General features: G+C 37.5%; 1 protein-coding gene and 1 pseudogene across 1 annotated transcript in view; one reads left to right on the top strand and one right to left on the bottom strand.

The window, feature by feature from the left end:
• LOC113888817 (FAST kinase domain-containing protein 1, mitochondrial-like) overlaps window positions 1–15,791 on the bottom strand; it is a gene marked incomplete at its 3' end in the record, with an annotated part of 28,170 nt that extends 12,379 nt beyond the window's left edge. The window contains 7 exon segments of the mRNA XM_027535797.1: window positions 448–579; window positions 1,326–1,436; window positions 3,127–3,525; window positions 5,511–5,636; window positions 12,105–12,173; window positions 13,725–14,244; window positions 15,630–15,791. Of these exon segments, the coding sequence (XP_027391598.1) occupies window positions 448–579; window positions 1,326–1,436; window positions 3,127–3,525; window positions 5,511–5,636; window positions 12,105–12,173; window positions 13,725–14,059 (1,172 nt within the window).
• LOC113888815 lies at window positions 7,485–8,437 on the top strand (annotated as a pseudogene).
• Window positions 15,792–17,978: the final 2,187 nt, after the last annotated feature.

Genomic DNA, 17,978 nt, shown 5'->3' with positions numbered 1-17,978 from the left:
AGACCCAACACAGCCAAAAATAAATACATAAATTTTAAAATAAATTAATTACATTTTAATTATTCCTTAAAACAGGTAAGTAAGCAGACTAAAAACCTACAAATGTGAGTACTCCTAAATGGAGCTTTGCCTTCTTCAGCAGCTCTAATCTTTTCATGGATGGTCATTCCATTCCTGCAGGGAAGGAGAATGGCTTGGTTTTATGTGTTCACGCCCTAGAGCTCTCATCACCCCACTGACCTCACTTCCATTTGAAAATATATCAAGCACAAGCACTGGCAGAATGGCAAGGCAGCAAGATAAGCGTCTTCATAACTTTAATAATAATCTACCCATTTCTGTTTTCAAAAGTTCCAACAACTTTTATATAACTAAACTTGTACATAACTAAACAAAACAGGCTAGATTATACAATGAAAGACTTAAACACATCTATTTTAATCTTACCTAAGCAGTAATTCTCTGAGTTTCACAAAAAGCTCTTTACTTTGAAAATGTAGAAAAATCAACGCTTGAGTTATTCTCAACAACTCTACTGGTTTATAGTTATCCAAATGTTTATGCAGAATTGAAGTAATCCTAAAAAGAATGATAAAACATGTATTATAACCAGTTCACTCATGTACTATTATTAAACTTTTACTGAGGAGCTGTTTCATGCTAGACATGCTCTATGCTAAAGAAATAGCAATCAATGACCCAAGGTTTTCTGTTCTTGAAGAACTGTCTCAAGATGATGACAAAAATGTAAAATGATTTTTCTTCCTTAAATTCAGGATGGTCCTCTAATGGAGATGCTTAAAAGCAATGAGAAATGCAAACAGTCAATAAATTGGAGGAACTAGGGCAGTAGGAATATTTTTTAAAAGAATATATAATACACAATGAAATAATAAATATACACAGTCTGAACCACATGTTTGTTTTTTCTTAAATCTCAAGTTTAAAAAGCCAATACGTTGCAGTATGATTTCAAGGTAACAACTATAATATGAAACAATTCAAGTTCATGTAGATAGATGTTAACCGTTCTGCAGAAACTGTCCTTTTAAAAAGTCACTTGTGCTTTATGCTCTTCACTTTCCTAGATTATGATCCTCTGCCCGAGAATAAAAATAGCAGCAAATGAAATGAAAGATGTTGTAAACAATTAAAAACCTGTTTTGAAAAATTATTTAGAAAATAAACAATGACTTAAATGTTAATTCCTTATTTCTTCAAAACCAAGATTATAGGGAAAAAATTTTTTTTTCTCAAAAAAAAAAAAAAAAAGCAACTTATGAATGTCAACTAAACTTAACATCAAAAATTTCAGGGAAGTATACTTTTTAATCAGACGTAAATTTCTGCTTTCCATCTCTTCCATTGCTCCCATCACTGCCAGGGCCTGCTGGCCAGTCAGCTCCTCTGACATCAATAATATAGTTGATTTAAGTCTAGAAGGAAAGAAAAATATGTTAGAAAATTAATGACTAGTTTATTAAATTTTTATAAATAACAGTTCTTAGGCAATAAATAGAAATGATATAAACAAAAACTAAATTTAAAAAATACATTAAATATATAATTCTAATTTTCTCCCCACCTAATTGGGGATAACACAAAATATTATTAAATAAAGAAAAATGTATTTTCTTCAAAGAAACTAAGGCCTCAGCATAATCTTAAACTGTCTCTTAAAAAATATAAGTAACATGTTTTCAATTAATGATTTTCAAATAAAGTATGGTTTCATTGGCTATAAAATACAATAATTCAATGAAATTATTCAGTAGGAGAGAGCTATAGAACAAACAATTGATATTTCAATACTGTCCCAATTTTTTAAAACTTAGTAAGATCTGACCAGGAAGTCACCATACCTACATATTAATAGAAACCTTAACACTAAGTACTTCTTATAACACTATAAACTGAATATTTACAAAGATGGTCCATTTTGAAATCATCCAAAGTAGTGCAGTGATAAGTATATAAGTGTCTCTTAGAATAATTTAGAAGGCTAGTCCAAAATATGAAATTTGAAGAAAGCATGGCAAACTAATTCTCTATTCATCCTGGATAGTCCCACACCATCCTTTTCACTAACCTTATCAAGTATTTCAAACCCAGCTTCTTCCCATAGCTTTTCTGCAACCATTTTAATCCACATTTTTCTCTCACTTTTCTGTCTGCCCACAGCAATTACTATCTATATCTATTTTTTAGTATACTCATAAACTATATTGACGTTGTCATGGTATTTACATATTTCTATCCTTCCAAGTGGAATAAAAATTTCCTGAAGTCAGAGACTCAAAAATTTGTACTACCCTGGCATAAGAGATTTTAACAGTACTTGGTGACAAGAAAAAACTTCCAATAAAAGTTTTTTTAATAATCATCTTATTTCCATCTTGATCCAGTCTCCTAAAATGTACCCTTAAATTTCTTCATGTAATTTAGAAGACTCCCAAAAACTCTCTATGAAGTCTTTGCTAACAGAAACAAGGACAGCTACATATACCCAATATGCAATTCCTGGAACCCCTGCTTAACTGAATCTACTAATCACACTTAATCTGTCTGCTCATACCTAGTAATCATATATTAATTTAATATTTGCTCGTCTTTACAGGGGCTTCCTTGGTAGCTCAGTGGTAAAAAATCCACCCGCCAATGCAGGAGACACAGGTTGAATCCCTGGGTCAGAAAGATCCCCTGGAGAAAGAAATGGCAACCCACTCCAGTATTCTTGCTGGGGAAATCCCATGGACAGAGGAGCCTGGGGGGCTACAGACCATGGGGTCACAAAAGAGTGGGACACTACTTAGTAACTAAACCACCACAACCACCAAAGCCAGTCACGTGGCCTAAGAAGGGAGAAGAATAGCACTGATACGATGTTCTCCTTCATCAGTGCTAAGTTGACCCCCAGAGGATTACTGGCCCCCATTCAAAACACCTTAGGATACTGAGTTTGAGATATAAGTTAGAATAACCAGAGAAAGATCAAGGAGCAGAGTACTCAACTCCCTTCTACTTTTGAGTGGAGTGACTTTTCTGACTTCTAGAAATGCAAGATCTATGCCTGAAGACTCCATATATTCTCAACAGGAAAAGTAAAGCGCTTTTAGCTGAACTTACTGTTTCTTTTCTTCAGGTCCTGCCATGGGTCCCAACGCTACAAACAATTTTACACAGCTAGCAGGGTGGTCAAACAGAGGAATCATTTCTGTTAGCCTCTTCTTAGTCATTAAAATAAATTCAAAACTATGAAACTGTAGAGAGTAGTATAGACTAAGTATTTTACTGATGGAGTCCAAATCAAGATGGTTCATATTGCTCAAAAATACTTTATTACACCTTTCTAATAGTGGGTAATATCTATATTTAATATTTCGAAGAAATTGTACTATTCTTCTTGCAGTGTTGACCTGGGAAGAATCCATAGTGTCAAAAAGTAATTCTGCTTTGTTCACTAATTTCTCTTGAAAACGCCGTGATATTAAAGAAGATATGCTGACCATCAAAACAGACAAGGACCTGAAAGAGGAAGAAGATGCAAAAGGTTTACATTATCTAAGAATAATGAAAAATTCTAAGACTAAATGCTTAGAAACAGAAAGGAATTGATAAAAATACTACAGGCTTTATACAACAAAAATTTTCTTTTAAATACTAGTGGAACTTGAATTCTGATCTCCTAGTAATCAAAAGCCTGTAGACAAAAAAAGGATTGAATAATAATTTTTGTTGAATGTGTATAATATCTTGTTCTATAGATAAATACTTTGAAGGGAAATATTTTAATGAAGTTTACTCAGAAATCACTCTGTGCCAACAGCCAATTGAATGCAACACAGAAGGTCTCATTCTATATTTTCAGAAGTAGACTTTGCTTTATTACTCCTTCCTCTGTATTTATAATCTACCAGTAAAAATATTGGCAAAATATTTCTCACTAATGAATGATTTCATATTGTTAATGTTTTATGCTATATTGATATTGATATATAACAGTAGGGCAATATTGAATATGAATATGTTCAATAAACATATTTCTTCACTCAATAAACACTTTTAAGAAACATAAATCAATCTTCTGGCACTGTGGAAGACACCAAAATTACGAAGGTGAGATCTCTCCTTTCAAAAGGAGACAGTTCTTACATGATACAAAAATCACAAAACTCTACATACAAGAATACACCTAATAATGAATAAGGAATTTAAAATGTAAAAGGTATGATGTAACAAACATGTGGGGATGATAATTAGAAAACATCTACAAAAAAGACATGAAAATGTGAATCTAATACTATCTCAACCATTCCACTATCTCAATTAGTGGAACTATTTGAGGTTTTTTGTTTCAAAATTTCTTCACTCTTTCCAATAAAACAAATTATTTTTTAAAAACTCAGTTGTATAATACTACAGCTTCTCTAATCCAAATGTTTAATGTTAACATCAATTAACGTAAATTAGTAACCTAGTGCTGCTATTTAAACTTGGATATGATTTTTTAAATTGTATTTATAATCACAATTTGGAGTGGGGAAGTACCCAAAGATTTCATTAGATTCTCAAATGGGTCTATAAGAATTTTTTAAAGTTAAAAAAATTTACAGTGATTTTTATTATCTCTGCTTTTATGAGCTACTTTCATGTGTATGTGAAAATATATATAAAGTAAAATTCACCATTTTAAACACTTTTAAGTATACAGTTCAGTGTTGTTAAGTACATTCACATTGCTGTACAACCATCACCATCATCCACTGCAGGGCTTCTTCATCTTCTCAAACTAAAACTTCTTGACTGTTAATAGTAGCTCCCCATTCTCCCCTCCTTCAACAGCCGGCAACTACCATTCTACTTTGTTTCTATGAATTTGACTACTCGAGGTACCTCATATGAAGGGGATTCATACAGTATCTGTCCTTCTGTGTCTGGCTTATTTCACTTGGCATAATGTCTTCAGGGTTTATACATGTTGTAGGACATATCAGGATTTCCTTCCTTTTTTAAGGTTGAATGATACTCCATTGTGGGTATATACAAAATTTTGATTGTCCATTCATTTGCTGATGGACATTTAGGTTGTTTCCTCCCTTCAGCTAATGTGACTAATGTTACTATGAACACTGATGTAGGCTACAAACCAAACTATGCCCTCTCCCCACAAATATATACGTTAAAGCCCCACTGGCAATGTGACTATATTTAGAGATAGGGAGGTAACTTAAGGTTAAATGAGGTTGTAAAGATGGCCAGCAAACATGTCAGCTTGCAAGTAAGGAAAAATCACAGAGCTCAACAACGTTGTGTCATAGTTTACATATTTTATGTCTAATTCCCATAGCAACATTGCACAGTAGATACTACTTACTATTCCTGTTTTGTAGGTGAGGACCGTGAACTTGCAAGAGAATAGTCACATAGTTAGGAACTAGCAAGTCTAAGTGTGTGTGCACTCAAAGCCCAGACTCTTTCCACCACGACACAAAGCCCCTAAATAAACTTACCTTAAGTCCTGTGTGTTTTCCAAGTTCCTATTTACGATATCAGCTATTTTTCCCATTAATGGACTATAATATAAATGTTGATCTGCCAGGCAAGAGGAAAATTTTGACAGCACACTGATATCAAACCTATTAAGGGAAATACACAAAGAGGATCCTTACTATTTATTTTCACTTTTAAAACATAATACACAGTTATAAAATAGCCAAAAATAAAAAAACTAATATATTACTAACATAAAATGAATTTTCTAAAATGTTGATTATCTATTCTTAAAAGTAACCTAAGATAAGAGTTAAAAAACCACATTCTTCTCGAAGATTTTAAAAAGGGGGGAAAAAACACTCAAAGTTATTTGAATCATTTTACTTATTAATTTTTTCAGATGACAGAACAATTTCAACTCAAGGTTGTATGTGAAAGTGAAAGTCACTCAGTCATGTCTGACTCTTTGCCACCCCTGCCAGGGTCCTCTGTCCATGGGGATTCTCCAGGCAAGAAAACAGAAAACAACAAAATTCTGTAAAGCAATTATCCTTCAATTAAAAATAAATAAATAAATAAAAAATCACCCATTAAAAGTTTTCTGCAAAAAACAAAAAAGAAATAAACAACTTTAAATAAAAGACATTGCTTTCTAGCACACACACACAAAAGGATACTGGAGTGGGTAGCCGTTCCCTTCTTCAGGGGATCTTCCCAACCCAGCAACGGAATCCAGGTCTCCTATATTACAGGTGGATTCTTTACCATCTGAGCCACCAGGAAAGCCCATATTAACACATAAAACCAAAAATATTTTTAAAATAAATAAAACAATCTCTACTATAATCATGCTTGAAAAACTTGATTTTTTTCTATAGGACAAATGACCCAATTTCTTCAACAAAAATGGCAAGACAAAAGAGCAGAAAGGAAAATTGTTATAGATTTTTAAAGACTTTGAATTCACTTAAAGACAAACATAAGGAATTTCACAGCAGCACGATATGTACTGGCAAAAAAGAAAAAAGCAAAACAGCAACAATCTCAATGTCCATCAAGAGTTTAATGAATAACTGCACATATTCCTAGAATTCCATACAGCAATAAAAAAGAATAGTACAATATCACAGAAGAATCTTTAAAATATATTGAGTGAAAAAACTAGGTATGAGAGTTCTTACTATAGGATTTCATTTTTATAGAAAGAAAACTAATTTCTGGTGTTAGAAGTCAAGATAGTGCTCACTTTTGGGACAGAGAAGTGGGAAGTAACTGGAAGAGAGCATGAAAGGAACTTTGGGGAAACTAGTGATATTCTGTGTTTTGATCTTGGTGCTATTACACAGAAGTATATGAGTATTTTCAGTATGTGAAAATTTATCAAGATGTATACTTATGACTGGTGTAACTATAAAAATTGGTATATTTTTACGATATTCTTTAATGAGTACTTACCAGAAAAAACAAAAGCAGAGAAAAACTTGAGACATGGCAACGAAATACAATGTGTATACCATGTTTGGATAGTTATTTAAACAAACTGCCTTTAAAAAGACTTTTATAGAGCAGGCAAAGAAATCTGAACTCAGACAGTTATTAGGTGATAATAAGGAATAATTAATCATTTTTATTAGGTATAATAATAGCATGGTGATTATACATACTTTTAAAAGAGTGCTTTTTGTCTCTCAGAAATACATACTAAGGTATTTACTGGTAAAATTATACTACAATTTTAACTATACTGAAGGGTAGGGAGGGAACTGGAGAATACCCAGTCAAAACAAGACTGCTATATGTTGGTAATTATTGAACCTGGATGATGGGTACATAGGAGTTCATTATATTGATCTCTCTACCTCACCAAAGGACAAAGATTGTTCTCCTTACCCTCAACAAAAAGACAGTTACAGGTAGAGAGATCGCAAACCTGGAGATGAGAAGACCGATCAGTTTAGATAATGAGATTAACTATAATCACCACTGAGTAAATGGATGTGAAATTTCTATCCCCAGAGATTTGTTGGGTCAGTCCAGTTCAGTTCAGTCGCTCAGTCGTGTCCAAGTATTTGCAATCCCATGGACGGCAACACGGCAGGCCTCCCTGTCCAGCACCAACTCCTGGAGTTTACTCAAATTCATGTCCATTGAGTCGGTGATGCCGTCCAACCATCTCATCCTCTGTTGTCCCCTTCTCCTCCCACCTTCAATCTTTCCCAGCATCAGGGTCTTTTCAACTAGGTCAGTTCTTCGCATCAGGTGTCCAAAGGATTGGAGTTTGAGCTTCAGCATCAGTCCTTTCAATGAACACCCAGGACTGATCTCCTTTAGGATGGACTGGTTGGATCTCCTTGCAGTCCAAGGGACTCTCACGAGTCCTCTCCAACACCACAGTTTAAAAGCATCAATTCGGCCGGGCCGGGGCCCGGGTCGGGGCCTGGGTCGGGGCCAGAGCTGGGGCCATGGCCGCGGGGCTACGTGGGGGAAAGGGCGGGGGTGGGGGGGCCCGACTCTGCGATCACGCCGGCCCGCCGCCCCCAGGACGTGTTCCTCATGATCCGGCGCCACAAGACCACCATCTTCACGGACGCCAAGGAGTCGAGCACCGTGTTTGAGCTGAAGCGCATCGTCGAGGGTACCCTCAAGCGGCCGCCGGATGAGCAGTGGCTGTACAAGGACGACCAGCTTCTGGACGATGGCAAGACGTTGGGCAAGTGTGGCTTCACCAGCCAGACAGCACGGCCTCAGGCCCCCTCCACTGTGAGGCTAGCCTTCAGGGCAGATGAGGCATTCAAGGCCCTGCGCATCAAGCCTTTCTCTAGCCCACCTGAGCTGCCGGACGTGATGAAGCCACAGGACTCAGGAAGCAGCGCCAACGAACAGGCTGTGCAGTGAGAGGCCTCCCCCAACTGTCCCCTCAATAAAAGATTTGGGTGTCCAAAAATAAATAAATAAATAAATAAAAGCATCAATTCTTCGTCACTCAGCTTTCTTCACAGTCCAACTCTCACATCCATACATGACCACTGGAAAAACCATAGCCTTGACTAGACGGACCTTTGTTGACAAAGTAATGTCTCTGCTTTTGAACATGCTGTCTAGGTTGGTCGTAACTCTCCTTCCAAGGAGTAAGCATCTTTTAATTTCATGGCTACAATCACCATCTGCAGTGATTTTGGAGCCCAGAAAAATAAAGTCTGACACTGTTTCCACTGTTTCCCCATCTATTTCCCATGAAGTGATGGGACCGGATGCCATGATCTTCATTTTCTGAATGTTGAGCTTTAAGCCAACTTTTTCACTCTCCACTTTCACTTTCATCAAGAGGCTTTTTAGTTCCTCTTCACTTTCTGCGATAAGGGTGGTGTCATCTGCATATCTGTGGTTATTGATATTTCTCCTGGCAATCTTTATTCCAGCTTGTGGTTCACCAAGCCCAGCGTTTCTCATGATGTACTCTGCATAGAAGTTAAATAAGCAGGGCGACAATATATAGCCTTGATGTACTCCTTTCCTGATTTGGAACCAGTCTGTTGTTCCACGTCCAGTTCTAACTGTTGCTTCCTGTCCTGCATACAGATTTCTCAAGAGGCAGGTCAGGTGGTCTGGTTATAACCATCTCTTTCAGAATTTTTCAGTTTGTTATGATCCACACAGTCAGCTTTGGCATAGTCAATAAAGCAGAAGTAGATGTTTTTCTGTAACTTTCTCACTTTTTCGATGATCCAGTGTATGTTGGCAATTTGATCTCTGGTTCCTCTGCCTTTTCTAAAACCAGCTTGAACATCTGGAAGTTCATGGTTCACGTACTGTTGAAGCCTGGCTTGGAGAATTTTGAGCATTAATTTACTAATATGTGAGATGAGGGCAATTGAGAGGTAGTTTGAGCATTCTTTGGCATTGCCTTTCTTTGGGATTAGAATGAAAACTGACCATTTCCAGTCCTGTGGCCACTGCTGAGTTTTCCAAATTTGCTGGCATATTGAGTGCAGCACTTTCATAGCATCATCTTTTAGGATCTGAAATAGCTCAACTGGAATTCCATCACCTCCACTAGCTTTGTTTGTAGTGATGCTTCCTAAGGCCCACTTGACTTCACATTCCAAGATGTCTGGCTCTAGGTGAGTGACTATACCATCATGATTATCTGGGTCATGAAGATCTTTTTTGTACAGTTCTTCTGTGTATTCTTGCCACCTCTTCTTAATATCTTCTGCTTCTGTTAGTTCCATTCCATTTCTGTCTTTTCTTGTGTCCACCTTGGCATGAAATGTTCCCTTGGTATCTCTAATTTTCTTGAAGAGATCTCTAATCTTTCCCATTCTATTCCTTTCCTCTATTTCTTGCACCGATCACTGAGGAAGGCTTTCTTATCTCTCCTTGCTATTCTTTGGAACTCTGCATTCAAATGGGTATATCTTTCCTTTTCTCCTTTGCTTTTCGCTTCTCTTCTTTTCACAGCTATTTGTAAGGCCTCCTCAGACAGCCATTTTGCTTTGGGTACCTTGCAATCTGTTGGGTACCTTGTTTAATTTAACTCAGCTTACACAACAAAAGCCTACAAAGCTCACCCTGCAGTCATGCATGACTACAATTGTAAGAATTTATCATTATAGGAAAAAAAAAAAAAGAATTTATCATTGTTTGTGCTTCAAAAAGCAATATGCTAAAAAAGAATAATGAGGGTGACTGGTCCTCTCATCTACAAATAGTTACTGTTTCTTATCTTAGGCACTCCTTTCTCTTCTGCCCTAGGTTACTATTTGGTTCAGAGGGAGTGTTGTTCTGTGGTTTCCAAAAGCTCCTGTCTCTTTCCCACCTTGATTTTTCTTTCACTCACTAATACTTGTTTTATCCCACTAATAATGGACCATGGCTACCCAGAACCCTTAAGTTTAAAAATTCTAAGTTTTCAGAAATCATCAAAATGGCCCTCTGGTACAGCTAAGAGCCCTCAGCTGTTTTATAAATGGAGAGCTTTTCATGTATTCTTTTATTATTTTTTACATATTCTTATTAAATATAAATAGTATAGTACAGAATACAATAGGCTTCTCTGTACTCCAAATTTTCTAAATTTTCTGGCAAATTAAAAAGCAGAGACATTACTTTGCCAACTAAGATCCATCTAGTCAAAGCTATGGTTTTTCCAGTAATCATGTATGGATGTGAGAGCTGGACTATAAAGAAAGCTGAGCACCAAAGAATTGATGCTTTTGAACTGTGGTGTTGGAGAAGACTCTTGAGAGGCCCTTGGGCTGCAAGGAGATCCAACCAGTCCATCCTAAGGAAGTCAGTCCTGAATATTCATTGGAAGGACTGATGCTGAAACTGAAACTCCAGTACTCTGGCCACCTGATGCAAAGAACTGACTCACTGCAAAAGACCCTGATGCTGGGAAAGATTGAAGGCGGGAGGAGAAGGGGATGAGAGAGGATGAGATGGTTGGATGGTATCACCAACTTGATGGGCAAGAGTTGAGCAAACTTCGGGAGTTGGTGATGGACAGGGAAGCCTGCCGTGCTGCAATCCATGGGGTCGTAAAGAGTCAGACAGGACTCAGCAACTGAACTGAACTGAACTCATAATACTCTGAATAAATTTCATATTTTTCTAGATATTTTTAAATTTATTTTTCTTTCTCTCTTTTTTTTCTATTTTAATTTTTTTACAAACCCTGTGTCGAGGGCAGACTCGCAGCAGGGAGCTGCTCTGCTATGTAGGAAACCCCGACCCAGAAGCAAATTGTCTATGAATGCTTTAGCACCAGGTTCCCCACAAAGGGGCGAGGAGGCAGCCACCTTTCTGGTCGTTCTGTTTTAGATGATCATTGATTATGGAAGTATGCTAAAGATATAGCTATGTGTAGAGTAGGAAAGATATCTAAATTGATACTATTCATAGTGGACCTGAAATATTCTAAGATACCTATGAGCTCTGTTCATTGCATCTTCATAAAAATGAAGTGATAGGCAAGTACCTATAGACGTTGTTAAACAGTAAAGTCTTTCCTTTGTCATAAACTCGTTCTTCTTTCTCTTTTTATGAACATCTAGGGATTTTACTGAGAGCCTATCACTAAGAATTTTTTCCTTCTGAAGCAAAATTCTTTCAGAAAAGCAAGTTTAAAAAGCACAGTCCAAGAACAGCAGTGACTTTAGCTTAATTATATTTTGATTAATTATATATGTTTAAAAGCACCTACATTCCGCAGCCTTAAGGAATATTTGAAATACTTTTCTTTCTCTTAAGGAAAAAACACATTCCCCATTCTTTTCCTACAAGATTTCACTGTGCTAGAAAAACACACCTTAACACAATCAAAAAACCCTAAAACCTAACTGAACTTAAATATATTTTTTTATTTAAAAAAATTTTTTGGCCACATCACGCATCATGCAGGATCTTAGTTCCCCGAAAAGGGATCAAATCCGTGCTCCCTGCAGTGGAAGCGCAGTCTTAACCACGGGACCACAGGAGAAATTCCTAAATACGTTTCAATAAAGCTTGATAGTTAGGCAGCAGCTCCCTATTCCTCCCCTACAAGATTTCACTGTGCTAATCCTGAACAGAATAACCCTGATCTTAGCTGAAGAACCCAGAGTACTTGCCTTTCCAGTCTTCTCCATGCTTCTGTAACGAGTGCTTCAACTAGTGAGTCATGGGCCTCAATACCAAACCTCAAGAAAATCAAGAGAAAATAATTTTCCACATAGAAACATTTTAAAATTATTAAAAGCACATATGCAGTAAGAATTATAATGCAAAAGTGAACCTCAAGTTACTATATTCTTACACAGTCAGCCCTTATTTCTGGTCTGGTCCCATTTCAGTATTCTGATTTCTCAGTACTACCTAATAAACACCTATACTTTATCCCATGCCCTCATCCTTTTATCTGTAACATTTCAATGCCATCCACCAAACAATGAAAATGTTCAATGATATATTTTATCTTTTTTTTTTTTAATCTTAAAAGTACATCTAACATGTACTACTTTGCTCTGATTACAAAAATATTTTTAAAAGAGAAAGTTTGTAACATAAAGAAAAACTTCAATTGGGTAATAAAAAGAATTTATAACTCTGCTACTCATAAATACTCACCATCATTAATTTGGGGCATTTCTTTTCAGTTCTTTTTCTACACACTTAATGAAATATCTGTATTTCTTTCACATGTTTGTATCTTGCCTCTTTTAGTAAGTTAACACTATATTGTGGACATTTGCCCATTATCTTTACATATACTTCAAAACATAATTTTTAATGGTGGTATACTATTAATTATGTGAATAAAATATCATTTAAACATTTACCTACTTACTAGGATCTTAGTTTTTCGATATTATAAACAATGCTGGAATGAATAACCATGTACAGGAATCTTAACATGTATCTTAGATTATGTTCTTAGGATAAATCTTAGAAACAAAATTATTTTGTTTATAGGTATATCACTATAAACAGTATTATCACTGATATAAAAGGTTTATCATTCTTTTTTAGTCTAACCCTACCCCCCAAAATAAGAAAAGCCTTAATTAAGCCCCTTTCTGTATACACTGATCCCTAATAAAAACAACTGTATCTCTGCTCTGTGCAGTGCTGACATCTATAGCTATTTAGACAACTATTTAACCTCAATAATTTCCACCAATGAGACTAATAAACAGATTAATTTTAACTTTTTTGCTCTTTTTTCCTTTGTACAGCTGCTGAATTCCTCTCCAAATAATGTAAAATTTATTTTCGTTTTAAATTTTTTCCCAGCTTTATTGATGTATGATTAACAAATATTGTATATATTTAGGTTGTACAGCATAATATTTTATTGTTTTTTTTTTAAAGAAAACATGATTTTAAACATTCATATCTTATTCATTTCGAAATGTCAGAGTTCTCGGTCAGACTTGAAAACACTTCAAAAACAAGTCTTTGGCAACCTCCAAATTATTCTTGGTGACCTTAATATCCCTCTGGCCATAGTCTCGGGATAGAGGGCATATAAAAAGTCACCTTCAGTATTACGTTTTGATATACATATACACAGTGGAATGATTACTGTAATCAAAGAATATCCACCAAGTATCTTTAAAATATTAGATGATCAGGAAAACTATTTTAAGGAAAAAAAACACATTGCTTTTCATTTCAAAGAGATTTTTACAAAGTTAAAATATAAAAATAAACTATAATCATTCTATAAAACCTAAAAGCACATTACTTACTGTTGTATGATGTATAACACATTCACCAAGGTACTGTCGCTCATGAATCCCATTTTAGTTGTGGCTAAATTACACAGAGTAAGAAATTGGGGATGGTTTCTGATACAGTCCACATTTTTTACTGAGCTGGTCTTCTGCTTTTGAAACTGCCAAAGCATACTAAGTGCACATCCCACTTGCTTTTCTGAGAGTAGGGATTTGTTTTTTTCAATAAGACCAAATATTTGCTCTTCATCTGTACAATTATTCATCTGACTAATTAATGGTTCAAAACTAAAGGGTCGAAAGTGAAACACTCTCGAGGAGAATGGACGAATAGCCCTTAGGCAAAGCATATTGTAAATAATGAATCTAGGGGACAAAAACTATCTTTTCATTTACATCACAAATTTTCTTAGGTAAAGAAAACCATTTGCAACTAGTAGTCAGGTGCAATATGCTGGTATAAAAATAACTGGTTTTCCTTCATGTATTTTGCTTCCATTATGATGACTCCAAATCCCATCTCAATATGCAGCTTCTGTAAAGAAATTGATTTAACATGGTCATACTTATGTTATTAATACCAAATTAATTCCAAAATTCTCATTACAGGAACAACTTTTTTCCTGAAATAACTATAGACTTTGTTCTTAGCCTGAACCAGAGAGCAGGATTTGATCCAAAGCGAAATGTCCAGGAAAAGGGGTTTCTTTCTGCATTTCATCTAAAAAAATGTTAGGTGTGGACTTCCCTGGTGGTCCAGTGCTTAAGAGTCTGCCTGCCAATACAGGGGACACAGGTTTGATCCCTGGTCAGGTACGATTCTATATGCTGCGGAGCAACTAAGCCCTTGCACCACAGCTACTAAAACCTAGAGCCTGTGCTCCTCAGCAAGAGAAGCCCCTGCTTGCTGCAACTAGAGAAAGCCCATGCACAGCAAGAAAGGCCCAACACAGCCAAAAGTAAATAAATAATGTTAAATCTGACACACGAAGTTTTCAAATTTGACTATAAAACCAGATGGGGTTGGGGGACCCAAACCAAACTCTTTGCAATAAATAAATATACTGCCTTTATAGTTTTTACAAAGAGTAGCCATTAATTCATAGCCACAATTTTTCAAATGTTTTTTTCCCAGAAGGATAGTCTCTGGTATATTTAATTCCAAGATAATTTCTTGCTCCTTTCTCCTTGTATTCTAAAAGCACCCAAACAATTTAATCACTATATTGGCCTTAAGTAGGTTTTAAGCAATAAACGAGATGATTCGAGCCCAATCAGGAAATATTAAGAAATCAAGTAATGTATCAGGGTGTGGTGAAGCAACATGGAAACCAAAGATTATTATGAAAAAGAATAATTTGTTTTTAAAGTATGTCTAAATTTCTAGTTGAGAAACAATGGTTAGAAAAGCTGGGACTAAAACCATATTATCTAACACGTCTACAACAGTTTACAACGGACTTTTAAAGTATTATCCCAATAAATTCTCTCAACCTGCCAGAGAGATACTATCATTTGAATTTTACAGATAAAAGCTACTCTCATAAAGATTAAAAATCTACTCTAGTACTAATGAAGCTGGGACAACCACATAGTTCTTTCACTCTTTCAACCTGAACATCCTCATTACATGAACAAACCAATGTTAAAAGTATGCCTCAAAATCCTCTCTATCGCTATGCCAAGCTGTCTGCACGCTACTCTGTGGCAATCTGCACTGAATCCTGACCCAGACTGACTTGCGACACACACATACACAAAAATCCCCGCACAAAGAAAAGATATCTTCAAGAATCTCCTGCCTGTCTACAGCTGATAGAGGAAAGCAGCTCACGGCTCAGAATACCAGTGTCAAGTCTAACCGACCTTGGGAAACTGACTCTACCAAAGGAGGGATCTCGGGACTATAGAGATAGATACCCGCCGGGAACAGGTATGGTGCAGGGTATATAGTGCAGCAGCACCCTTTGAAAATGGCAGGCATCCTCGGCTCTTGGCACACAGTGGCGCTGAACGAATGTGGTCTCCCGGTCCCGCTGGGAGAGAGCTCAGCCCTGCCCTAGTCCTCCGCGCTCCGGGAAATACAATACCTGGAAAGAAGCCTCCGAACTCTGTACCCCGGAACCGAAACGTGCTGGGTACAAGAAGAAAACCTATCGCCGTCACCGATCCTGATTCGCGGACAAATTCCTCAACGCCAGGGAACTTTTCTGGAGAATCGCGGGGAATGCTGGTTAGGAGGGCTCAGAACTCATGGCTATTCCTGGTCCCCTAGTATGGGACGCAACAGGCTTGGTTATGTCACTCAAACCTCCCTTCTATCCCAGACCTTTCTTCTGGTGGTGTCCTTTCCAAAACCCGGAAAAAAGGCCGAGGGAGCCCAGCGTGCACGGCCAAAAGCAAGCACTACATGCCCCAGGGGACCTCGCGGCGAGGGTCGTGGAATAGACGTGGCATACGCATTTGGGGGGAATTCTGGGTATTGTAGTTCCTCATTGAGAGAGACTTTGGTAGCACGTCCTCAGTTTAGTTCAGTTCAGTTCAGTCGCTCAGTCGTGTCCGACGCTTTGCGACTCCATGAATGGCAGCACGCCAGGCCTCCCTGTCCATCACCAACTCCCGGAGTTCACCCAAATTCATGTGCATCGAGTCGGTGATGCCATCCAGCCATCTCATCCTCTGTCGTCCCCTTTTCCTCCGGCCCCCAATCCCTCCCAGCATCAGGGTCTTTTCCAATGAGTCAACTCTTCGCATTAAGTGGCCAAAATATTGGCGTTTCAGCCTCAGCATCAGTCCTTCCAATGAACACCCAGGACTGGTCTCCTTTAGGATGGACTGGTTGGATCTTCTTGCAGTCCAAGGGACTCGCAAGAGTCTTCTCCAGCACCACAGTTCAAAAAGCATGTCTTGCTGCTGCTGCTACTGCTGCTGCTGCTACTGCTGCTGCTAAGTCGCTTCAGTCGTGTCCGACTCTGTGCGACCCCATAGACGGCAGCCCACCAGGCTCCCCCGTCCCTGGGATTCTCCAGGCAAGAACACTGGAGTGGGTTGCCATTTCCTCCCCCAATGCATGCAAGTGAAAAGTGAAAGTGAAGGCCTTCAGTCGTGTCGGACTCCTAGCGACCCCATGGACTGCAGCCTACCAGGCTCCTCCGTCCATGGGATTTTCCAGGCAAGAGTACTGGAGTGGGGTGCCATTACCTTCTCCAAAGCATGTCTTAAACCATTGTAATTATAGGTCCTTGTTGTTTAGTCGCTAAGTCGTGTAGGGCTCTTTTGTGACTGCATGGACTATAGTCCACCAGGCTCCTATGTCCATGGGGTGGATTTTCCAGGCAAAAATACTGGACTGGGATGCCATTTCCTCAGGGGCTCTTTCTGACCGAGGGATGGAACCCGCGTGCCCTGCATTGGCAGGTGGATTCTTTACCTCGGAGCCACCAGGGAAGCCTTTAGGGTACTTGTTTCTCAACTATAAGAGGTTTTCTCCCAGTCCATGAAACACTGATATTTTTATAACACACAATATAAATGAATATTTAGAAAAGTGAAATCTGAAAACTTAAATGTGGAAAAGACATGTGCAGATTTTTATTTATTATATTCAACGTGTATGGAATAGCTATGGAATGGCTATAAAAGCATCAAAACTTCTCTCCATTTCTGCACTGTGTCATGGCAGACAGGTACCAGTTCTAGATGACAAATTTTGTAACAGCTTTATTGAGAAATTATTTACACACCATACAATTCACCCATTCACAGTGTAAAATTCAGTGACTTTTTGTAATTCAGAGTTGTGGAACATCACCACAATCAATTTTTGGCCTTGTGTTATCTTCAGGAAGTTTAACAGGGATTTTGCTCTAGATTGGCTACTATGAGGAATTTACTGGGCATCTTAATAAATTTTATTTAGAAGGCAGAAAGAATGAAGCTAAGTTAAAGCTGGGATTGGTAAAGAAGCAGCTGTCACTCCTACTAGCCACAATAGGTGGATGTTTGGTCATTTTTTGTGGTTTGAACAATACTGTTTTTTGTCTAAGTTCAGGTATGATTATGTCTTGTTTTGGTCTTGACACATCAGTCAGAAAGTGGCCTTGTTTCATGTTGTTATTCTGTGCAATTGTTATGTTCAGCAGAAATACCAAGGCTGAGCTATGAGTGCCAGACCAGCTCCCTGCAACAATAGGCCTAAATGATAGTGACAGTCTTCTTTATGGTCCAACTCTCACATCCATACGTGACTACTGGAAAAACCATAGCTTT

The sequence above is a fragment of the Bos indicus x Bos taurus genome, unplaced genomic scaffold (genome assembly GCF_003369695.1).
Source record: "Bos indicus x Bos taurus breed Angus x Brahman F1 hybrid unplaced genomic scaffold, Bos_hybrid_MaternalHap_v2.0 tig00002113_arrow_arrow_obj, whole genome shotgun sequence".
Classification (NCBI taxonomy): Eukaryota; Metazoa; Chordata; class Mammalia; order Artiodactyla; family Bovidae; genus Bos; species Bos indicus x Bos taurus.
The sequence above is the reverse complement of the archived record's forward strand: the minus strand, read 5'-3'. Positions and strand labels throughout refer to the sequence as shown.